The sequence below is a fragment of the Mastomys coucha genome, unplaced genomic scaffold (genome assembly GCF_008632895.1).
Source record: "Mastomys coucha isolate ucsf_1 unplaced genomic scaffold, UCSF_Mcou_1 pScaffold9, whole genome shotgun sequence".
Taxonomy (NCBI): domain Eukaryota; kingdom Metazoa; phylum Chordata; class Mammalia; order Rodentia; family Muridae; genus Mastomys; species Mastomys coucha.
In genome coordinates, this window is record NW_022196915.1 from 18823240 (window position 1) to 18849047 (window position 25808).

At 37.9% G+C, this 25808-nt stretch overlaps 1 protein-coding gene across 4 annotated transcripts in view; it reads left to right on the forward strand.

Annotated features, from left to right (window-relative positions):
* The window catches only part of Parg (poly(ADP-ribose) glycohydrolase), a 114747-nt gene that overhangs the window by 29364 nt on the left and 59575 nt on the right, over window positions 1-25808 (forward strand). For all 4 annotated transcript variants that reach the window (XR_004116266.1, XM_031362024.1, XM_031362025.1 and 1 more), the window contains 2 exons: window positions 17077-17169; window positions 20888-21045. Coding sequence is in view for 3 of the 4 variants with exons in the window: in XM_031362024.1 (XP_031217884.1) it covers window positions 17077-17169; window positions 20888-21045 (251 nt within the window). In the remaining variant the exon portion in view is untranslated. The remainder of the gene's footprint in view (window positions 1-17076; window positions 17170-20887; window positions 21046-25808) is intronic.

Sequence of the window (25808 nt, forward strand, 5' to 3'; positions counted from 1 at the left end):
TAAGTATAGAAAGTCTGTACCTTGATTGAACATATAAAATATCTTTATTGCAACTTAGAAATTGTGTGTATTTGGGGGACTGCAGTGATGGCTCAGCAATTAAGAGCCTTTGCTACTCTTTCAGAAGACCAGATTTCTGTTGCCAGCAGTTCACAACTGCCTGTAACCGTAGATCCAACAGACTCTGACATCTCTCTCTGAGCTGTGGGTACCTGCGTACATGTACATGTACACATAGAGACAAACATATAAATATAAATTAAATCACTTAAAAGGAAAAAGAAGCTGTACAGATTTTGCTTTTGTTATAATTTTAAAAATACCAAACGTGATTTTTGTACACGTGGCTGTTGTCTTGTAAGTTGTTGGGGAAGGGCTACTTAAAGCCTCTTTCCCTGTGAGAAAGACTGTAAACTTATCAGTAATAAACTGGCATTTTTACTTACTTTAAATAGTAGATAAGGGTTATATTTATGCAAATTAATGGAATAAATTTTACGGCTAGTTTATTGTTTTTTTCTGAGTTTTAAAATTTAAATTTTAAGATTCTAAAGTAGGCCCAACACAATTTATTGTCTCCTGGGTGGAAGTATGTATTGTTATACCTATACCTAAATAAGACTTTTTAAAGTTTTGTGATTATGAGAAGCTTACAGTTATGATGTACTAGCAGAGCATGAGGATAAACCCAGGAAAGCAGCAAAACTTGTAGTAAAGTAGCTGAGCAAAGTTCTCATATGGGGAAATTAATGGCCTTACGTTTTTAGAAATTTTTTATTGATTCTTTGTGAATTCATATCATGCAGTGCAATCCCACTCATCTCTTAACTTTGTATCCTCTCTTCGCCCTGTATCCTCCCCATTAAAGAAGATAAATGTAAAATAAAATAAAAAAATCATCAGGGACGCTGCAGTGTATCACAGTGTGTCCCATAGTATACTGTCTTGTCCACACTTTCTTTACTTGCAAATGTGCATTGCTATGAGTCATTGGTTTGGCTTGAGGCCTCTGGCTTTTTCTACACTATTAATATTGGATCCTCACCAGGACTTCTTTCTGAAATCCTGTTGTCCTCTGTCATGGAGATCCTATAGCTTTGGATCTGCAGGACCTGTGCCTTCTTGTGCTTCAGCATTTCATAGATGGAGTGAGTCAACTCAAAGCCTTAGATCTGGGCCTGAGTGGTAGCTGGGTTGGTCAACCCACCAGTTCTCCAACTCTTATGCCCTTGGGGCTAAGCTTACCCACGCTCATGCCACCATAGCCAGCTGTGCTGGGTTGCCTAGGTGAGGTGCAGGGCCCAGCTCTCCTGAGCTCATGCCATTAGGGTCAGCTCACCCACACCCCCTCCACCAGGATCAGCTCTACTGTGCTTCACACAGGAGGGACCACCTCTTGAGTGCCACAGCTAGTTATGGATGGGGCCTGTTCTGCACAGCCCGTGGACATCAGCATGGTCCCAGACAGTAGCCCAGACCAGGGATGTCCACATGGCCTTTGGTGGTAACATGGACCACAGACATTGAGACCAACCCCTGCTGCTACATGGTCATAGACCCAGACATGTCCCTCAGTGGCAGCATGAGCCAGGACTTTATCATAGCCTCTGGTGGTAGAGCAGGCTACTCACCTCAGGCTGTTCATCTCCACCTTCACATCTCCAGTGAAATGCTCTCTTCACAGTGCTCAAACCATTCAGCTTCTCTTTCCCATCTCTCTACCATATACTTGCACATTGTAGTGGCTCCTGCTGCAAGTGGGCCAAGTGGCCAGTGGGCCTCTGGGTGTCATTGTTGAATTATGTGCTATGTTAAGCAAAACTTAGCGTAAGTCAGTCATCATTAAATAGCATAAAAGTCAGTAGTGTGAGCATATTTGTCACTTGAGCATCAATGTAATTATGCATCATAGGGATATATTCCAGAATATATTCCAGTTATATTCCAGAATATTGTGGGTTGGTAACTATATCAAAATGCTTAGAAACTTTTGTGTGTTGAAGATATTTGCCCTTCCTCCTGGCTGATTTTTCTATAAATATTTTACTGAATGTTAGTGGTCTTTAAAATAGTTTGAAAAAAAAACTAACCCAAGACAAGTAGTTGTGGTGACCACTGTTTCAAATCTAAACAGACTTCTGTATCCAATAATCAGCAAGGATGTTGGCCTTCTCCATTGTAGCCCTTTGGCATTGTAGGGTTTTCTTTTTTTTCCTCATCCCCTTCCTCCCCTTCTCCTCTTCTTCCTCCTTCTCCTTTTTGGTACTATAGAAATATGCTTTTTGTTAATGAACACATACTTTGTAGCTTCTGATTTAGAATTATTAATAGATAATCTGTTTTCTGGATATGTCTTGAACACTTAAAAACTGTAAATGTCCTTGTTCTGTTTGACTTGAAGAGCCCGTAGCAAATCCCTAATCAAATGAAAGCAGCCTGGGATGTTTCATAAGACTACAGCTAATGTCTTTATCTCTGTAGCTTTCAAGCCTCTAACTTGGAGTTCAGTGGAAGTAGCCTTTTTGGATTTCTTCCCTTGGTGACTCAGAGTCTCTGGAATCAATAATGTCTGCATTACTTTACAACACAAGCTAATTTAATTCATGAGAACTGTAGAAGCCAAAAGGCATCTAATCAGAGTCACTAAAATATTAAAACAGATAAATTATAGCTCTTAGGTTTTCATATGGACTATGCCATGTTCCATTGTCACTTCCACACTGGGTTTACATGCATTAGTGTATGGGTCAGATCTGTATTCATGGTTCTTCTAAATGTAGTTTATATCCCTCCCATATGACACATTGATACAATTGAAATGAGGCACTTTGCTTTGAAATTCAGTAGCTCATTCTTAAGGGAGCTCTCCATGTGTGTCATTGATGAAGTCAGTTATCTTCTGACTGTAAAATACTAGATTGCATTTATCACTTGGCGCATAAGGGTATCAGATGTAATGGTTATTCAAAAATGGAAATCGATTCAGTAGAGTTTGTTCTGTATTCTAATAATGAAATTAATCTAGTATACTAATGTCTGCTATCTTTTCATTTTTTAATTTGAATTAATAGTAAGTAGCTGTTCCTTTTAAATGTGGCTTTGGTATTGACATCATTATTCAGACACCTACTCTGTTAGAAGGATGATGATTCCATGCTTTGATCTCACCGTAGAATTACTTCTCTCATGATCTATGCTACTTTTTTGTTTGTCTGTTTGTTTTTGGCATTTTATGTACCCAGTTTGATGTGATGCCTTAATTCCTATTAGATTAATTTGCATTTAATATTGTATGTTGCAACCCATTATGTATTTCCTTATTGTAAATGCAGTGTCATAGTTCCTGGTTTGCCATTGGTGTTCTTTGATTATAAGAAGAGTACTATAAAAAGACATTTTCTAAAGCAAGAACCATTTCCAAGCTGGGCAGTGGTGGTACATGCCTTTAATCCCAGCACTTGGGAGGCAGAGGCAGGTGAATTTCTGAGTTTGAGGCCAGCCTGGTCTACAGAGTGAGTTCCAGGACAGCCAGAGAAACCCTGATTTTCTTTCTTATATGCCTGTTGCATACATACCACAGAGTATTCCAGGCTCAGTCTTAGCTCGGTCTTCTCTAAGATTTGCATTCTCTGTAGCTATGTGATGGAGACAGTGGCAGACCTTATTTTTGAGAGCTTTACTTTGTGTGGTATAAAGTAGTATCCTCTTCCTCTTCTAATTTTCACAACTACCCCATAGCTATGTGTTGTTAAAGCATTGCTGTTTTACAAATGAAGGATTGAAAACCAAAGCATAGAGGGGTTTTGTTGGTGGAGATAGTGGTTTTATCTTGGTTTTAGAGGCAGGGTCACACTGTGTATCCCTGACTAGCCTGGAACTTACTGTGTAGACCAGACTGGCTTTAAACTCACAGAGATCTATCTGCTTCTGCCTCCCAAGTGCTAGGATTAAAGGCATGCACCACCATGTCTGGCTTACAGAAGTGAAGCTACATGGAATTAGAATTTGTTAATCGTTTTAGCTGACCTCGGCCTCTAGTTCCTGTCAACTCTTCATCCCCTCATCTTATCTGATGCTGTGATTATCTCTCCTGAGGCTCCTGATGCTCAGCCTACTGTGTATTGCACTGTCTCATCCATATTGCTATGGCTCAGTTGGTATACTGCAGTGGCTGTTTAGCTGACCCTGTGTACTGTGCTCTTCTCTTCAGTGTTGCCCCTGTGCACCTCTATGGCATCATTTCCTATTCCTCACCTTATGGTCTAAAAACCTCATTGTAGTTCTCTGGTAAGCTATTTGCTCTACTCCTTCCATCCTTAAGGCTCAGCTTGAATTTGGTGTCTCTTCTATCCTCTCAGCCTCTTCAAAAAAGTTCTGTGTGCTCATAGTACTGTCTTCCTCTCCCTGCACTTGCTTTATTTCTCATGTTCTGTATAAAATATCTATATTTCTCCTGAGGCTAATAAGCTCCTCTCAGACTGGACTGGTATTTTATAATTCATGACTCCATCAATGGAAGTGTGAGCTTTGAGCCACAATCTCTGAGATATTTGAAAATAATTGTATAAGGTGACAGTTGATCTCAGATTGACAACTAGAACAGAAAAGAGAGGAGTCAGTAGATATGACCCTATGATTGTTAAATACATGTTTCAATGCCAAAAGGAAGGGACTTTGATGGTCTCAACTTGATGGTCTAGACATAGTAGATGAACTGTTACTTCTTAGCATTTTTTATCACAGCTTGAATTTTCCTAGATGATATATTACTTGAAATAATCATGTTTCTAAGTAGAGTTTAATGAATTAAAATATTTTATTGTAATAGTGCTTGTCTTAATTGCTAATGAATTTTTTTCTTCTAAATAATCTGCCACCAGGAGGCACCCTCAAACCTTTTAAGAGTTAGGTTTGTTTCAGCTTTAGTTAAAGAGACATTCATATTGTAGTTTTGTTTATTAATATTATGTAATTAAGAATGAAGCACTCTAAATATGTATGTACAGTTCTTTATTTGTATGTATTTCTTTATTGCATTATAAATTTGGTAAGCTGTCATTTAAATATCTTGAAAATTAAAAGTTTAAAAGTATTTTTAAAGTATTTCATAGAGTGCAAAAAACATTTAAAAGTACAAACTATGCAGTTTGTGTTAGCATGAAAAATAGTGATTATACAGTAAATACTGTATAGGAAAGACCTTCACTTTATGAAACTGCAAAGATCTTCATTTTTAATAAATTGAGCCTTAGTGATAGTGTGACTTTTTGATTAAAGTCCTATTTTGTCTCAAGAACTGGAGTGGAGGTATTTTGTTCTAAGAGTGTTCCCAAATTGGTTGTTAGTTATTTGAAATTAGGATACATATGGTGAAATTTGTCCTATCCATAGAAGTCTTGAATTTTAAGTCCTTTATGGCTTATTTCCTAAAGCAAGAAATTAATGCCAATGAAAAACTCATTAGAAGCAGATGTGTTTAGGAGCAGCTGTAAGGGGGCTTTAGTGGAATCTGAAAGCAAATCTTTCTCCTTGTTCTCTTTTCTCTCTTTGTTTTTTCAATGAGTGTTGGTTTGAGTGGAGGTTAGTCTAGATCTTGTTGCATGCCGAGTGCTTTGTGTAGCAACTTGAGTATTGTCTGACACTGTTTTTCATGAGACTTTGTATAAACATCTAGTCACTCCAGATAGGGACCCAAAAGTAAGGTCCATCAAAGTCTAGCTTGGTGAACCAGTGGGTTTATTGGGGTTACTTATAGGAACAGAAGTGATTACAAAGTAGACACATCATCAAGTCCTCCTTAGCTTGGGTGACCATTCTCAAAAGTTGGAAACTTGGAGTGTACTACACAACTTACAGGCAGCTGAGCAGGATGGTAAGTGTCTCTTCTAGGCAGCTCAGGTGTTCTGTCCACTCTAGGCAGCTGGTCTGATCTGAGAGAATACTTTAAGCAGTCCCCTCTATTTATATAAATATAGGGAGAGAGGGGCCTTAGTCAGTTTAGTCAGTTTCAAGGACTAACTGAAGTTATTGACCTGTTTATTTACTTCCTGAGTTTAATGAGCTTCCTCCAAAATAGAATGTATCATCTGTTAGGAAGTAGCTGTGCAGAATTGGCTCTCTGAATAGACTCCAAATGGCCAGAAACACCTATTGTGGCTTTGAGGCCCAAGCTCAACCATCTGAATTTCCATCCAGAAGATGCCAGGTAGAGTCCATGAGATAGGTATTTCGTGATATTTGAATAGTTTGATAAAGACTCTTTTTTTGTTGTTTTTTTTTGAGACAGGGTTTCTCTGTGTAGCGCTGGCTGCTCTGGAACTCTGTAGATCAGGCTGGCCTTGAACTCAGAAATCCACCTGCCTCTGCCTCTGCCTCTGCCTCTGCCTCTGCCTCTGCCTCTACCTCCCAAGTGCTGGGATTAAAGGTGTGCGCCACCACCGCCCTGCAGTGAAGACTCTTTGGAAGCCAAAGAACAGTTACTTAAGTTGTAGGTGGATAGCTACATGCTGTTACAAAACGCATATGGTTGAAGTTGACAGGCTAAAGTAGCTAGAGTAGTACAGACCCGAACAAAGCATTCTCCACTACATAGTAGAAACCACCGCCTGTTTGGTAGGCCGAAAGGCAAGAACCCTGATTGATATGCATGTAGAGGACACTGGGACTGTTAGAGCTGTTTATCACTTGCCCTTTCTTAAAAACTGGATAGTCAATGGTGAGCATGGCCTAACGGCTGATTCCTTTTTTGTGTTTGGAAAGATTTTTAGGGACAATGGGTAAAAGTCAACAATCTTGGAGACATAATCCAACCACAAACTATCTTGACTTGAGGAAAGAATATCTCTAACATTCTGTCTGTGTTTCATTTCCTCTAGTAGTTTTCATGCAATTAAGAGATTCCTTGAGCCTAGAAGTAAGATGCTGCCTTCTGATGAAATCTATGGGAGGACTGTATATTTTATGTACCAGAGCAACACAGTCATCTGAGTATCATCTTGTCCCTAGTTCCTTGGTAGTGTCCAAATGATTCTTTACTTGACCCCCATCTGTGTTTCTATACTGTGTGTTGGGCCTTTAATGCTTCCGCGCACACCCCCTTCCCTTATTTTTTCAATTCAGTGCATAGTTTTTATAGAATATGTGTTTGAAACCCTTTTGGGGAAGCTGGAACATGAGCTATATCTAGCTGGGCTGCTAGTGTTTAGTAGTTATTACTGTCTTGCTAATAGGGTTGACAAGACCCCATGTTTTCCCCAGAGCTCTTTCTCTTCTCTTTATATAATCTTGTCTTAGAGTTCCTACTACCATGAAGAAAAACTGCTGTCAAAGCAACTTGGGGAAGGAGGGATTTAGTTAGCTTACAGTTTCACATCTCTGTTCATCATCAATGGAGTCAGCACAGGAACTCAAACTTAGTAGGAACTTGTAGGCAGGAGCTGTTGCAGAGGCCATGGAGGGTGCTGCTTACAGACTTGTTTCTCATGGTTTGCTCAGCCTGGTTTCTTATAGAACCTAGGACCTCTAGCCCAGGAACACCTCTAGCACCACCCACAATGGTCTGGGCCCTCCCCCATCAATCACTAATTAAGAAAATACTATGGAGCCAGATATTATGGGAACATTTTTTCAATTGAGGTTCCTTTCTCTCAGATGACTCTTGCCCGAGTGAAGTTGACATAAAACTAGTCAGCAAAAACTCCTGTCGTTGCCTAGCTTTTAGTGTTTTCTAACATATACAATGTCTAGTAAATAACTGCCCTAAGCTACTTAGTAAGTCAAATGATAATAGTGAAAGTAATTGTAGTAACAGAAATAAAGAATTTACCAATTAGAAATAGAAAGATTCCATTGCCTACCATGCCCTCCCCATTCCTTACCCCCAGCTAGAAAGAAAGAATAGTATTTGAGCAGATAACAATCAAATTAGTCTAAGGACAAATGTAAATTATATCTGTGAAATGACAAATACTTTAAAATTCAGAATATCTTTTTTTTTCTTTAGTGGATATAATTTCACACACTTTAATGAGTTGTGATTTTTATCAATATTTCCCAGGCTTGAGTCATGATACTAGGGAAATCATGTATAGCTCATTAACAAAGGAAAAAGAGGAAGTATAGAGTGGGGGTGGCTCTGTAGGCAGTATGTAATTTTTCTCTACTGCAAATCCCTGAGGTCACTCGGCCTTTATAACATCTGTTCTCTGCCATTGCATTTATTTTATAGCTCTTTTGATGCTATGAAATAAAGTTTGAACAGTCTTATTCAGAGCTACAGATTAGTTAGCTGCTAATTTGTGAAGCTTACCTTCTTAAATATGAAAATATAAGACTGGATATTTCCTGGAAACCAATTATACTGCATTAAAATTTAGAGAATGTTGTTATTGAAGCCATAATTGTGATGGGTGATACACATGAGAGATCACCCTGTGGCTGGCCTGTCAGACTTTCATGAGCCTTCAAAAATTAAGGAGAATGAGTAAGTTTGTTTTCTTGTAAGCTGTCACATTCCTCTCTTCAAAGTGTCAGCCTGAGTTGTACACAGATAAATGTTAGAAACATTTACCTTCTCTAGCTGATTTTTTGCTCTTACATAACTTAGTGATATCATTTTTCTTTTTCCTCTAATGTTTAATTTCTCTGTGCTCTGAAACATGCCTAAAGAATAAGTTAATGTGGAACATCTTAGTAATTTTGACTTACTTTTTAATTTTTTGAAATAGGAACTTGTCTCCTGAAGAGACTTGTAATATGCTAGTGAAATTTCCAGTAGGCTTAAGATACATTATAGAAGACTGAGCCTCTAAACAGTTCAGCCACCTTCTAAGAGCCTGCTGTAGCAATTTGTCTAAGCTGTAGAGACTCTGGGCAATAGAAAGGAAGACAAGCTGAGTGAGATAGATGGCTGTTAAAGTATTTTTATTAACACTGTTACGCACAAACATCACTGTTCTAGACATGGGGAACCAGCCATTAATCTTGTCTTAAAGGATCGTCCAGTAAGTGTTTGAAAGCGTGTCCATAAATAACAACACACAGCAGAAAATTTTAAGGCTCTTATTTAAAAAAAAAACAAAAAACACAAAAATTGTAGGAGAGAACTAAAAAGGAAAAATACATGGACCTTGAAACAATTATTATTTAAACAAGATAGCAAGAAAATTGTATAGAATTTAAGGAAAGACATTACAGTTATGGAAGTATAAGTTGGTGCTGTGGAAGACTGAATAGTTGAGCTGCAGTATGTAATTATGTGGATATGTGTCTGTGTGGATATCAGCTTTTATGCTATGCTAAATAAGACCAGATAAGCATCAAGGTCAAGATAGGCTAAATACTTTAATATTTAGGTAGACATCTAAAGCTTAATTATCTAATATTAATCTTTAATATTATGTAGATACATAAATATTTTAAATGAGGGTGTTTGTATTATATTCAAAAGGCGATGTAAACCATTGAAAGCTTTCAAGCAGAGCAGGGACACATCAGGATATACTTAGGCAGAAACCAAAGGGGATTGAGCAGCAGGACAGTTACCTCATGTTGCATTCCTGTTAAGAGTGGATGAAGGAGACCTTGGTCGCACATTTTGCAACCAGTCCCACAACACTCAGAGGAAGCTCCACTCCCAGGTGCTCTAACATGCCCAGGATCAGAGGATCAGAGGTGAGGAGGACACAACATCTGTCCCAACAGTGGGAGTAACTGGGGCCAGCAGGACCCAGGCACACAGGAACTCCGCCAGTCCAGTGGCACCGGTTGCTTCTCATCTGTCTGGGCTGGTGCTCTGAGGAGACATTGGACACAAATTTTGCAGCCACTCCCACAACACCCAGAGGAAGCTCCACTCCCTGGAGCTCTCATGGGCCCAGGATCCCAGAATCACAGGATCATAGAGACAGCTTGACTCTGAGGAGTTCTGACACAACCAGGATCACAGGAAGGACAGGCCCCAGTCAGATTTAACCAGGGCAGGTAGCAATAGAGATAACCAGATGGCGGGAGGCAAGCGTAAGAACCTAAGCAACAGAAACCAAGGTTACTTGGCACCATCATAACCTAATTCTCCCACCATAGCAAGTTCTGGACACACCATCACCTCGGAAAAGCAAGATTCAGATCCCAAATCACTTCTCATGATGATGATAGAGGACTTTAAGAAGGACATAAATAACTCCTTTAAGGAAATGCAAGAGAACACAGGTAAACAGCTAGAAGCCTTTAAAGAGAAAACACAAAAATCCCTTGAAGAACTACAGGAAAACACAATCAAACAGGTGAAGGAAATGAACAAAATCATCCAGGATCTAAAAATGGAAATAGAAACAATTAAAAAAAAATCACAAAGGGAGTCAACCCTGGAGTTAGAAAACCTAGGAAAGAGATCAGGAATCATAGCATCACCAACAGAATACAAGAGAATCTCAGGGGCAGAAGATACTATAGAAAACATTGACACAACAGTCAAAAAAAAAAAAAAAAGCAAAAAGCTCTGTATTAGTCAGGGTTCTCTAGAGTCACAGAGCTTATGGTAGTCTCTATATAGTAAAGGGATTTATTGATGACTTATAGTCTGTAGTCCAACTCCCAACAATGGTCAGCAGCAGCTGTGAATGGAAGTCCAAGGATCTAGCAGTTGCTCAGTCCCACAAGGCAAGCAGGCGAAGCAGAGAGCCTTCCTTCTTCCACTGTCCTCCAGCAAAAGGTGTGGCCCAGATTAAAGCTATGTGCTATCACACCTTCAATCCCAGATGACCTTGAACTGGGAGATCATCCTGTCTTCTAGGATTCATAGCCACTGTGCCTCAAGATCTCGATGACAAGATCCAGGTCAGAAACTTGTATCTCTCAGTCTCCAGATTAGGCCCACAGGTGAGCCCTCCAATTCTGGATTGTAGTTCATTCCAGATGTAGTCAAGTTGACAATCAGGACTAGCCACTACAAGCTCCTAACCCAAAACATCCACAAAATCCAGGACACAATGAGAAGACCAAACCTAAGGATAATAGGTATAGAAGAGAGTGAAGACTCCCAACTTAAAGGGCCAATAAATATCTTCAACAAAATTATAGAAGAAAGCTTCCCTAACCTAAAGAAAGAGATGCCCATGAACATACAAGAAGCCTATAGAACTCCAAATAGACTGGACCAGAAAAGAAATTCCTCTCATCACATAATAATCAAAACACCAAATGCATTCAACAAAGAAAGAATTTTAAAAGCAGTAAGGGAAAAAGGTCAAGTAACATATAAAGGTAGACGTATCAGAATTACACCAGACTTCTCCCCAGAGACTATGAAAGTCAGAAGATCCTGGGCAGATGTCATACAGACCCTACAAGAACACAAATGCCAGCCCAGGATACTATACCCAGCAAAACTCTATTACCTTAGATGGAGAAAACAAGATATCCATGACAAAACAAAATTCACACAATATCTTTCTACAAATCCAGCCCTATAAAGGATAATAGATGGAAAATAACAACCTAAGGAGCAAAACTACACCCTAGAAGAAACAAGAAAGTAATCTTTCAACAAACCCACACAAACATAATTCCACCTCTAACTACAAAAATAACAGGAAGTAACAATTACTTTTTTTAATATCTTAATGTGAAAATTAATATTACCAACATATCCTAATTGATTGAAATCCAAAAATATGAGGAATTAGAAATTTGTTGACTGTCATCCAGTATTCCATCTAATTTGGTAATTGGAGAAATAGGTCCAATATTGTACAATCCATGTACACTTTCTGCTTGTTTGTACATGATAGTGTTTTGCTGTGTACCACATAATGGTCTTGAAATCAGGCTTCTCCTTTCAGCCTCTCTATTAGTAGGATTGTTTATTTGATGTTTTTACTCTATACTTTGGTTTTCAAAACAGCTTACAGATTTCAAATGTATTTATACAGCCAAAAGAAATGTAAACAATTAACTTGGGAGATTGTTTGTAAGAGAACAGTAGAGTGAGACTGAATGCATTGCTTGATGTTTGCAACTATTGTATCAATTTTGAAGAAGAGGACTTTTATAAGTTACTCTTTCTCTGAGATGAATGCTGTTCAAAATCATCACAGCCAATGAGCCATATCCTACCCTCACCTAATGTCTGTGCCACCCTCCAAGCAGAACCATTGTTCCTTGAAACAGTTGGTGAATGACTTCACGGATAGACCATCTTAATACACACACCATTTCTTAAATGAATGTAACCTGTACCCTCTGGGCTGGGAATGAAGACAATCACTCCAGTCAAATAGCTTTGACCATAGCAGGAAGTCTGTATCCAAAAATCGTGTCTACAATTCATTCCTTGGTGCAGCAGAACTGTCAACTCTTAGCTTAGCTACTCGGGAGGTAAAATCCTCTGGTGATGTGAGGGTCATTGAAGTACAGCCTTATTACAATGAACTCCAGTGTCTAAAAATTGTTCTTATTTTGGGCTTGTACCACAGTAAGAGCCAAGATTTTAAACTCTACTAAAAACAAAACAAACAAACAAAAGGCTTTATCTATTTATGTTCATCTAAAAAAAATACTAGTAGTGATGTATTATTTTAAAATATACAGTTAAAATGTTTGGAGTTATTTAAAATTTATATTGAGAAAAATGTATGTATTTTCAGTATTGCTGTAGATAAGCATCTACATAAGACTATTCAATTGATTGTTGTTTTATATCAAACAATTTTTATATCAACTCATTTTTATTGTTATAATATTTTATAAATTTTAAAGAATATGAAATATAAAAAAACCCCAAAAGGTATTGCAGGTATTGAAGGGGGTTTCTCTGGGAGGCATTGGGGTACAAAAGGGGAACAAGAATGTGATGTAATTCTATTTACTTAAAATATGTTTTTAAATGTTAACAAATTCAGATAAATTGAAATCATGTATCTTTTCTCATCATAATGCAATAAAACTTAAATCAATTTAAAAAAATTAAAAGACGAGGGCCTGAGTTTAGAGTAGCTTAGTGGTTAAGAGGGAGTATGAATACAGGTGGTCCTGCTGGATCAGTCAGTAGGACTCAGAACTTTACTGATGTGGGGATGTTGGTTTTTTTTTTTTTTCGAGACAGGGTTTCTCTGCTGTCCTGGAACTCACTCTGTAGACCAGGCTGGCCTCGAACTCAGAAATCCGCCTGCCTCTGCCTCCCAAGTGCTGGGATTAAAGGCGTGCACCACCACGCCCGGCTGTTTTTGTTTTTAAAAGAAAGAGGCTTCAAAATAGTTGTGAATAACTGGCTCATTACCAGATATACTTTGAGTTTGTGCATGGAGCTATAGTATTCATCAAGCACTATTATATTAGAACCTTCATAACTGGGAATTAAGCAGAGCCATAGGATTGTCCATTTCCACTTCCATAAGGAAAGGAAGAATTTAAGGGTCTCCTGTATTAGAGAATATATGTACATCTGGCTCTATAGCTCATTTTCGAGTTTCTAAGTTAGCACTCCATTCATTAAAATACTCTTCATTGTGATGTGGGAGAAAACCCCTGGCATCTAATCTTAATGTCTGCCACTCAGTTTTTTAGTATAAAACAACTGATTTACCTTTGAATTTTACTTCCTCTTGAGTGTTCTTGTGTTTTTCTGTCTTGTGGGGCTCTTTTGGGACAAATTGTGCTTTCATGACCACCAACTGATGTGGGCTTCTGTTTGGTTGGGGGTCTGTATGTGTGTACACCTGTATGTGCATGTGTGTACATGGGGCCAGAGGTCACATTCAGGTGCCATTCTTCAGGAGCAATCCACCTTAGTTGTTTTGTTTTGTTGTTTGAGACAGAGTTTCTCACAGGGTCCTGGGACTTGCTATCTACTCTTCTCTAGCTGGCTAGCAAACTCCAGGGCTCCAACTGTCACTTCACTTGTTTTTCTGCCTCTCTTGCATTGCTTTTGCTCCCCTTTGTTTTTCAAATATGGTTTCTTGGCATCCAACTCAGTTTCTCATGAGTATGGATATACTTTACTCACTGGGGTCTACTAACTCCCAAGCTCCACTAACTTTGTTTTACTGTGTATACTGGTACTGGGGAACAATCAGTGGCCTTGAACATGCTAGATAAGCAAGGACTCAATCACTGAACTATATCCCCAGCTTTTCCATTGTCAGTCAACTCTTCCTCAGCAAATGAAAAGTATTATATACTGTGCTTGATAGTGAGGATTTGAGATGCTTACAGCACAGTCCTTATATGGTCAATGTTTGTACGTTTCAGGTAAGGGGACAAAAACTAATAAAATAATTATAAACTGTAATAACTGCTCTTACAGGTGTGTGTGTTCAGCTAGAGTCATGGAGGAAAGACCACTAAACATGTGGGAGAAAACATCACACAGAGATGAGAACAAATTCCTAAAGTTTAACTAGTGGCAGGGTGTGTGAAATGTTAAACAAGGAAGGGGGCTGCATAATGTATCATCATAATTATGCCTGCTATTTGTTAAAAATCCTGTAATTCTGTAGGAATTACTTTTATTTTATGGATAAACAGAAATGTAATGATGTAACTTAAAAATGCATTTAAAAGTAAATTCTTGTACATATAGACAAATGGAGAAGCAAAAGTAATAAAAGATTAATATGGAAACTAAAGAGTATGCATTTGGGTATTCTGTGTATATTTATTTTAATTTACTGTTTTAAAAGATGCAATCTGAAGATTTATTTGTTTTTCATATAAAAATGAAATTCTCTACTGTTCTAAAGTAATCCATAGGAAGGAGAAAGGAAACAGATAAAATTAGAAATGAGTGGTACTTTATAAAGAAAAGAAACATTTTTTTGGTCCAGTTCTGGAGGTTCAAGGGCCTCTTAGGCTTTGTCATGAAAATGGCAATATGGAGTAGACGTGGTGAGACAAGAAGTTGGGGAGATAGAGAAAGGTTTTTTTTATATAACAATGCTCTTCTGAGAATTAGTTTAAGGACCCAGGAGGACTACATTAATGCCTCATAAGAATAGCACTCACAGTGACCTTTTAATAGGATCAGTCACCTAATGGTTGCATATGCTCTCCCATCAGTGCCACACTGGGGACCAGTCTCCCAACACATAAACCCTTGGAGGATGCAGTGACCGTAGCAGTTTAAAGCCCCCAAAACTGGAAAGCAAAATATTCCTTTAGGGTATGTTTAAGTCACATAATAGTAATTAGTAACATCCATGAGATAGGGTGATCCTACAACAACCTTACTAAATCTCTGAGACTTTTTTTTTTAATGAAAAGTCAATTTGAAGGAACATAGACTGAATCTATACATGACATAAAATTCATGACATAAAATTATGGAAATGGGAAATATATTAGTAGTTGCTAGTGTTAGCGTCAGTGAGAATAAGGGTGAGTGAAATTGAATAATAAAAGTTCTGTTTTGTAATAATCAGTTCTGTCTTAGTTTGATTACAGGTGTATGTGTATGATGAATGATATAAAATGATACATGCACACTTTTAACACTATTAACATACCCTTTCAGGATATTTGATCACACTGAGAACACGGAGATTGTGTTATTTTCTGAAAAAAACTGTTTCTAGTTGGGGTCTGGCTTAGCCCTTAGCACCTTTAATCCCCCTGGCTGGAGTACAGACATGCTCTTAGCACACACCTTAATCCCAAACAATGAAGGTAAATTTTGTTTGTAGAAGGAAGCACCCATGTGTGAAAGTGATGTCTAACTGAGTGGCAGACAAATACGATACGCACAACTCTGAGAACAGAGAGAAAAGAGAAGCTACTTAAGAGAGCAGTGCTGGGTAGGGGCAGGTAATGGGGGAGACGAAAGAGTAAAGAAAGGGAGTTTTCAGTTTTACTGGGACAGTTATTAAGAGATAGTTTGCACAGAGAGTATATGCAGATGAGTCAGAAAAGAGCTAGAAGATTAGAACATATCTAAAGTTAGTATGCAGCAGAGCAATTCCTTCAGAGGCCATTTAGTTTTTGTTTATAGCAGACTTATAAAGATGTAGCCACTTAACTGTTCTGAACTGGATAGAATTTCACTTTGTAGCCCAGGCTGGCCTAAAACTTGTAATGGTCCTCCTGCCTCAACCTCTGGAGTGCTGGAATTACAGGTGGCCGGCTACCATATCTATCCCTTTTAGTGTATTGACTTTCTCTCCTGTAAGGACATATATAGGTCTTGGTTTTGTTTCAGATCCCATCACCGCCAGTAGAAGGCTTATTATTGCCTCCTCATTGTCCTGCTAATGCTACCAAATTTATTTTAGCTTCATCAGTCCTGCTTCTTACAGTGGTTGTTGACAAATAGTACTTAGGTTTACTGCTGCTTATTGTTTCACCTAGAATAATAATCATCTTGCTGTAGAGTTGAAAAATAGGTAAGCATGGACCATGAGTGTCATCTTGGTGTGCTTTCTGGTGCGATACAGGAAATGGACCTAACAAGGGGGAATTCTAGGATCACAAAGAACCTCGTTGTTTTGTGGTCAGTGGTTTAGTTTGGGCACAGATAGTATACTTCAGAGTAACTATGGTGCTTTTATGTTAATAACTGTTGAAATTAAATGGGTCCTCTGACATAACCAAGGTGGAGTGTGCAGATTTTTTATTTACAAGTATTACATTTAAAAAAAAATCACATTTTTTTTATTTATGTGTATGGTGCGTGTGTGTGTGTGTGTGTGTGTGTGTGTGTGTGTGTGTGTGTGCATACATGTGTGAATATGGTCAGAGGACATTTTATAGTAACTGGTTCTCTCCTTCTACCATATAGGGCCTGAGAATTGAACTCAGGTCATTAGGCTTCATGGCAAGTGCCTTTCCCTGCTGAGCTAACTTACTGGTTTTACAAATATTACATTTATTGGTGAATGTTGTTATGTGAGAGAGACTTGATTTTGGAAGACATTTAGGTAAACAATATGAATTTGTAAGTTCCTGGTGGACCTGTTGGTATGTATTTGTTGGTAATAATACTGTACCTTACAGTGGGAATTCAATAATTTGAATTAGCACAAATATATGTCCATTAGTTACTATTCACTACTCTTAATTCACACAATATATTTCATTGGTTTTCAGGTACTTGAAGAAGCAGAGGCCCAACATTTATATCAGTCCATTTTACCAGACATGGTGAAAATTGCACTCTGTCTGCCAAATATTTGCACCCAGGTTAGTAAATGTAACTCACGTGGCAGAGGTGGGGAGGGGGTTCTGCTGAAGAGTGTGCCGGCTTTGCTGCTTTGGAAAGGTCAGAGGTGAGAGGACGCTGCCAGAGAGCATGACAGATGCTGCACTTAATTTCCAGCGGCTTCCTGACTGCTGCAGTTTGTTTACTCAGACTCCTTTCCCTCCGTTTGTTTAAACATTGTCTTTTAGAAATCATTATTGTAAAACAAACTACTGGTGTGATATATTTTTTGAGATTATTTAATACTACCTACATCTCTCATCTTCCTACAAAATGATACATTGCTATAATAGTTGAATTCATGGTATTTCTTAACTTTTTAAACTAAAAGAGCCAGGTGGCAGTGGTGCACACCTTTAATCCTAGCACTTGAAAGGCAGGGGCAGGCAGATTTCTGAGTTCAAGGCCAGCCTAGTTCACAGAGCGAGTTCCAGGACAGCGAAGGCTACACAGAAAAACCCTGTGTAGACATGCACCATCTTAGTTTCTGTTCTGGTCATGAATTTAAGAGCAACTTGCTGAGTAAGTGTGGCTTATAGCCTCTCTTGTGGTTGCAGTCAGGAAGTCAGCGAGGACTGTGGCCATCTAAAGCCTGTGCTGCTTAGGTCTCCTTGGTAGCCGACTTTCCTCAGAGCATCAGGAAGCCTTTCGGGGCCAGGTCTTATCCTTTGTCACTTCTGCTTGTTTTCTGCTTATAGGAAGATAGTCATTTAGTCTAAGCCATTTTGGGGAGGAAAGAAAGTAGACTCCTCCAGGTTTTTTTAATGTAATCTTCATTATTTTTTTGAGAAATTCATATATGTAAACAATATATTTTGGTCATACTCTCCTTCAGTCTCCTCAGGGCCTCCTTTCCGATACCCTCCCCATTACCTTCTCAACATCATATACTCATTTTTTTTTCCTTTTTTTCTGACCCACTGAGTCTAATTAAGTACTGTATGTGTGCATGTGTGTGTATGTGTGTGTATGTGTGTACATGTGTGTGTGTATGTATGTGTGTGTATGGATGTGTATGTGCATGGGTGTATGTGTGTGTCTGTGCATGGGTATATGTGTGTGCATGTGCATGGGTGTGTGTGTGTGTGTGTGTGCATGTGCATGGGTGTGTGTGTGTGTGTGTGTGTGTATGCATGGGTGTGGAATGTCTCTGGAGACACCACTTCATAAAGAAGTATTAAGGAGCTTATGAACACACTTCTAAATTCTATAGAAGGTTGTGGTTTTGTGTTTTATAGTTTTCTTCATGTGTTTTTTTCACCATACTGAATTTGTCTTTCCCTTCTATTTCTAGGCTCAGCTCCCTGTACTTTATTGCTAGCCAGGATTTTGCTAACACTTGTTCCACAGGAGCCCTGTGAATATTTTAGGCTGAACTATTTCTGGGTGTATAGGATGAAAGTACTCATTGCACACCTAAAACTATAAGCACATACCTTGGGGATAGCCACAAATATCCTAAACATGTCCAGATGCCTACTTGAGGCCATGTTCTCTTCAGTCAAGATGAATGTTTTCCATTATGCCATGTTCATTAGCATTAGTGTTTTACTGGGGTGTTTTCAAGGCTACCTAACTTGGGTTTCACTTTAGCAATGTACTGTGTCTGAAATAAAGATTACTGTTATTAAACAGAGAAATGTATTTTAAAACAGTTTACTTGTCTTGGAAGCTGCTTGCTAATGTTCCTTCTTCATCCTTTTCCCTTACTTTCCTTGCTTAGAGTTGCAACAAGTTATGTGTGTGTAGCTTTTCATCCTGGCTTAGATTCTCTTTGTTCATTACTAAACTGATGGGGAGAAAGTTTTAATCTCGATTGAGCTCTGTTGTTTACAGAAAAGTTGTTCTCTGTTGGGAATAATCAACATTTCAATTTGAAGTAGAATTATGTTTTTGACAAGTTGAATTGTATATGCTTGCATTTAATGATTTGCCACACTAACACACTATAAGCCAAATCTAAAAGATAAACCTTAGATTCTTAAAAAGAAAATCAAACGAATCAGATTTTGAACCTTTTAGTATTTACCCTGTTACTTTTTCTAGCCGGTTTGCCAGTAAAGGTTTCTACTCTCTTGTTTTACTAAGTGTGAGCTTCTATTGCAGCTCTTCTCACCCATAGAACAAAAAAAAATTAATCTTTTTTTTTTTAAACTATTTGACAGGATAAATATTTGTATATGGAGTCAATTAAGCCTAAAATACTAATTATTGAAATAAATTTTTATTAATAACTTGGTAAATTATAGTTAAAAGGTGGAATCATCTCCAAAAACAAACAAAACAAAACAAACAAAAAGGTAGAGTTAATCAGAAGAGTGTTTTAAGCAATTTATACTCTGTGGCCTTAAGTGAACTCAAAGCTGGCTTGTAAATAAATGTTTTGGGGGTGTTTTGTTTTGTTTTTGAGACAGGGTTTCTCCGTGTAGCCCTGGCTGTCCTGGAACTCACTCTGTAGACCAGGCTGGCTTTGTGCTCAGAAGTCTACCTGCCTCTGCCTCCCAAGTGCTGGGAGGATTAAAGGTGTGCGCCACCACTGCCTGGCTGTAAATACATGTTTTGAAGAGAAGATAGAGATAGAGATCAGTGTGAGCTTTCTGATTCCTTTGTTTGCTTACCCTTGAATTTTTTTTTAGAAGAAATAGTTGAATTGTAAATTTAACTTTTTTTCTTACCATCCAACTGTTGCTCTTGCAGCAGCAGCTTGTGTTTCCTGTTACTTTGGAAGGTGCAGTTCTGCTGTGTTAACTGCACGTGGTTGTGCCTTCAGTGGATGTGACCAGGATGGATCCCCTGAGGCAGCTGGCTTGAGACTTGTGTGGTAGCAGCTCTGTTTGTTCTGAGTGCAAACTCTAAGGGGATTGATTAAACTCTGCAACTCAGGGGTGATGTAGATGATGGTCTTTCATTTTACCAGCATATATTTGAAACCACAGTTTTAGCATTTAAATTAGAACAAAGCACCCTGAACACAATGCTCAGATCCTATGTGTTGTACTTACAGCTTGTGATGTTGGGGTTGGTGCAAGAAGATACTTTAGATTAAAACACTAAAGGAAAATGACCTGCATCATCCCTGACTTAGGATGTTTTATTATGTAGAAAATGCCTTCATTCTTACAAGTTTCATATAGTAAATTCTATGTGGCAGATTTCACATGTTCTATTAAATGCTTAGTATTTGGTTCTCCTGAGGAAATTAACAATAGGTAGTTTGATTTAGAACAGGAGGGAATTGACTTGTTTATTCAATCATATTCTTTATCTAGCAATAAGAGAAAGTACTTCATTGAAACATTTTTAATGTAAAACATAACATATACAATAATAGTTAAACTCAGGGTTGCATGTTTATTCCATCTTTTTAAAATTATATTTACAAGGGTTTATTTACCCTTGATGGGTATTACCATGATGTTTATTTGCTGAAGCAGTCTTGGTTTTCACTGGTAAGTAATGTTTTGTGTTCTCTTCAGTGTCATTATTGGTTAGAAATCTGCACCTTGTTGGATGATTACATTTTTCCAACATCTCTGATAATCAGCCCTTGACTTTCACAGTATTGCTGATTTAAGGGCTCTAGAGTGGCTTGAAATTATTCCTGCCTTAATTTAGAAAATGTGATTTGGTATCTTTGTCTTCAAAATTGCTAAACTAATTATTGCTTTTCTCATCTGTATTTTTGTTTTCCTCCATCAGCCAATACCACTCCTGAAACAGAAGATGAATCATTCTGTCACAATGTCACAGGAACAGATCGCCAGTCTTTTAGCTAATGCTTTCTTCTGCACATTCCCGCGACGGAATGCCAAGATGAAGTCGGAGTATTCTAGTTACCCAGACATTAACTTCAATCGGTATGTTTTCAGAGAGTACCTCATGAATTGTGGAAGGAGCGGATGTTTTTGAATGATTTATCATAGGGTTAATAAGCATTTTATTCAGGTTATGTTTTGACCATTCTTTTTGGCATGATAATTAAAGTTCACAGCGGTAAAGAGCTTGATTGAAATCCTGGAGTTAGTAAATCACAACCAGGCTTCATCTCAGATACTCCAGTGCCCGTGTTCTCTCTCTGCTCTTAGCCCATCCTCTTCTGAACATTTGGGTTCCATCTTCTGCTCCATTTGATTATTAATAGGAGTGTTGCATATTATAATCCTATGCTGAAATGATTTTTAAAATGGGAATAAAAGCATTCATTTCTGCAAAGATCTTATGTTAGTATATAAAGTCACTGGGCATGGTGACACATGCCTTTAATCCAGCACTTCAAAGACATCAGAGACAGGTGAATTGCTGTCAGCTCAAGGCCAGCCTGATATACATATTGAGTTCTAGGCTAGCCAGGCCTACCCAGTAAAACTCTATCTCAAAGAAAAGAGTATAAAATCTTGAAGGAAATATGTACGTATATATTCTTTGTGTTGTGTATGTGATGAGAAGTAGGAGGTGACTGTATTTTTTTAATAGACATGATTAGTTTATCTGTAATTTGTGAGGAAGACAAAGGAATATTCAAATTATTTGTCAGAGTAACACATTGTGAAACTGTCAATAAAGTTTTAAACTTCAGCTACTTTCCAAATGAGTATTCTATCATCTGCCTCAATGAAAGCATTATAAAAGACTTTATTGGCAAATAAATGCCATGTTCCCTCTTTTTTTGCACTCCTAATTCTTCAGCTCTCGGTTTTACTTTCTTTGTCTGAGCATATCTTTATGGAATTTGAATAGAGTAAGCCTTCAGAAAACTCTTATGTGCTCCTCTTTCATGTTAGGTTGAGTGTAATGCTCAGCTGTACCGTCTATGATCGCTTGTGCTTTGGTTCTAAGGGTGTGTTACTGTAGGCAGTGTGCCAGTTAGGTACACCCATACCATAAGCACAGAGAACATATCTCACACAGTTTTTAATCTTCAAAGTAGAATGCCACAGTGGAGCCACTTAGTATAACTTACCCTTTTGTAATAGTGTAGTTTCTTTAAAGCTTACCTTTAAAATTTAAGAAAAGTTGCAGAAATAGAACCCAAGAGTTCTTCTGTACAACTCACTTAGTTTCACTTTAGCATCTTTTGTACCATAGTAAAAATATTTACAACTTGGCAATTAATACTGGTTTAACACAATTAGCTGATCTGTTTTGCAGCCTTATGAATTGTTAACAGTTTTTCTGTTACCCCCTTTTCTAATCTCATAACTAGCATCTTACATTACACATGTCTGCTTGGATTCTTCCAACCTGTTTCTTAGAATCTTTCCTCCCTTTTGTGACTTTGACCTCTTTAAAGAGGCTGTTAGTTATCTTGTAAAATGTTTTCCATCTGTTTGGCTAATGTTATTTTACAATTAGAATGAGGTCATGCTTTTTTTTTTGTTTGTTTTTATTTTCTGAGATAAGGTCTCACTTTGTGGATCAGGCTGACCTCGAATTCTCAATGATTGTCCTTACTCAGTCTCCCTGGTGCTAGAGCCATGACATAGGGCTAAGCCATGGCTTTGGGCAGAAATATCACAGAATTGGTCTTGTGTCCTTCTCAGCCCTTCACATTAATGGGCTTATAGTTAGTTCATTTTAGGGTTGGTAATGTCTTCTGGGTTCTCTCGCTGTAGCTACCTTCTGTGTTTTCTTAGGAAAAGTAAAACACTGCAAATGATCTCACAGTTTTCCATACTAACTTTAGCATCTTTTAGTCAAACTTTTATGCATTTATTATGTTAGTGTCAATTATAATTTTTCTATTTTCTATTTTTGTTAACTGGCATTTATTGTAAGAAAGATCTCTTTCTTAACTCCATTTTTTTAAATGTTACAATGGACTAATGATTTTTATTGCATATCATAAAACTTAATGCAGCTATCATTCATTTTGTTATTTATAATTTTCTTTACTCATTGAGCCTATTAAGAAAGGGCTTTTGTACTTTTGACAAAATTCCATTATCTTTTTGTACATTTTTCTCCCTTTAGAGTCATAAAATGTTCTAGGTTTATATTATCCATTCCCCAGCCCTCGAATCAACTATTATTTAAGGATTCTTGATTCCTTTTATTTAGAGACTAGATCTGGGTCATAGGTTTGCTCATTGTTTTTAATGAAACTTATTTTATATGGGCAGCATTTCTAACACCTCTATATGTCAGTGGAGAAGTATATTCATAATTCTGTACAGTGCCATAATGTCAATTCCAAAGGCCTTGTGTTAAGTCTTTTATAATTATAAAATGCCTCTCTGTCTTTCTCTCTTTCTCTGGAGATAAGACAAATCCTAGAATTCAGCTGATTAGTAGCTGATACAAGTTTTTTAATTAAAAAAAATTAAGACATTTAAGTACATTTATAGGGTTGGGGGTTTTTGTTTTTTTCTGGACAGGGCTACACAGAGAAACCCTGTGTCAAAATAAACAAAGGAAAGGAAAAAACAAACAAACAAACTGATAAATGGACCTTGGCTATGGTGGCACATGTCTTGACAATGCTGAAGAAATGAAAGGCAAAACAAAGTTCCCTTTCCCCCTTTCTACTTCTAGAAGATCAACTACAATAAGCCATTTGTTAAGCCAATTATGGTCTATTTTCCTTCCCTCTCTCTCCCTCCCTCCTTCCCCCCTTCCTTCCTTGCTGGTTTTTATTTACAGTTATAACTTCTGGCAGTTCAGGAGAGAGAGAGAGAGAGAGAGAGAGAGAGAGAGAGAGAGAGAGAGAGAGAGAGAGAGAGAGAGAGAGAGAGAGAGAGAAAATGTATTCAGTCTCAGATGAGTTAAGGCTAGCTACTTGAGTGAATATGAAAAATGGTAGAAGTATGTTGTGGGAGGCTGACGTCAATAAATTGAATAAGCCTTTCTCCTTTTATTTATTGTTGTGTTCTTCCAGGCCTGCTTAGTTATGTTAAATACCTCTGACCTTTTCCCCTGCTTGCCTTTCTCAGCCTGAATGTTTATATAAAGCTTTCCAATGTGATTAGCATTGATGCTCCTGAAATCACATGGAAACTAGATGGTCAGAGATAAATTGTGGGTCTCAGCAGTGGGCAGCCCAGGAGGCTTTTACATCTGCCTCTTCCCTGAATTGAAAATGCTGCTGGGGCCATATGGCAGAGTGACTCACAAAGGAGGACTTTCTGGCTAGATCCCACATTATCACTCGCTTCTGTTCTTAAAAACTGGAGGTTATAGTGCTTTGGATTTGATTTACTATATACCAATGGAGTTGAGTCTTAATTTAAATAGGTATGTGTGCGTGTGTGTGTGCGCACACGTGTGCAATCTAATTCCAGTAATGTTTTCCACTCATGGGAAGATTTTATTTAACCATCTTTCTCTATAAGTATGGAAGGAAAAACATTAATAAGTATCTGACCCTTTACTGACTTCTTCTTTGACAATACACAATATTTTATTTAGGACAAAGTTAAATTGCTTGACTAGCTTTTTTCTGTTGGCTTTTCAAAATAATCTGTAATTATTATGTAGTGAAGTATATAAATGTCTTCTCTACATGAGCAAGGATTATTATGGCCTGGCTTAATATACAAATTTGTAATTGTTTACAGACTGAAAAATGCACATCAGCTCTACATATCTGGAACTTTGAAAAATCTACAGTAGAAAAAAAGCTGCTGGAAGTTTTAATCAAATGATACTTGATAACTGTTAATTCCCCATCTTTCTCCTTGCGTGTCTTTCTGTCTGTGCTTGTGTCTGTTTCATGTCCTCTTAGTGTCTGGGCCCATGTCACTCTTCCCTCTCTGCACCTCTCAGGCCCTTCATTTTTCTTTTTCTTTACTCCCAAGGCTCTGTCCTCAGATTGTATATCATTTCATGATAACATTTTTCATGTCCATTTCCAATGGATTCTGCTATTTTTATATGATATAAAAATAGGATAAGTCATTTTATTTGGGTGGCTATGCATAGTGGAGCCAAACTGGAGAATTGTCACAAAGATTTTAATCTTATTTCTCCTGATGACTGTACTATACACACACACACACACACACACACACACACACACATACATGCACACACACACAGAGTTCCTTCTAGGAAAATGAGAAATGCAGGACATAATGGTGCACACCTTTTATCTCAGCACTCTGAGTCAGAGGCAGGGCTATATATGAAGGAGGAGGAGGACCATGATGATGGTGAGAATGGGCTGATGGGATGACTCAGCAAAAAAGGTACTTGTCACATAATCCTTCTATCTGAATTCCACCCCCTGTATCCGTGCTAGATGGAAAGACCTGGCTTCCAGAAGTTGTCCTCTGACCCCTACACATGCACTGTGACATTTGTGCAGTTGTACATGTGTGCACACAAAGAACAATATTTTTTAAAAAAAGAAACTGACATTTATATTTAAAAATAATCTCAGAAAGCTTATTTGGTTACACAGCAATTTGAAATTGATCTTGGAATAGTAAATCAATGTAATACATTCAGGAACTGTTTGATTTATACCACTAAGACTTAGACTTGGGAATATTTTGCTTGGGTGATTAGATGGTTGAGACGATGCCATGTAGCTCAAACTAGCCTTTAACTCACTAGCTGAGGTTAACCTTGAACTCTTTGATCTTCATGCCATCCTAAATGCTAGGATGAACTACCATGCACT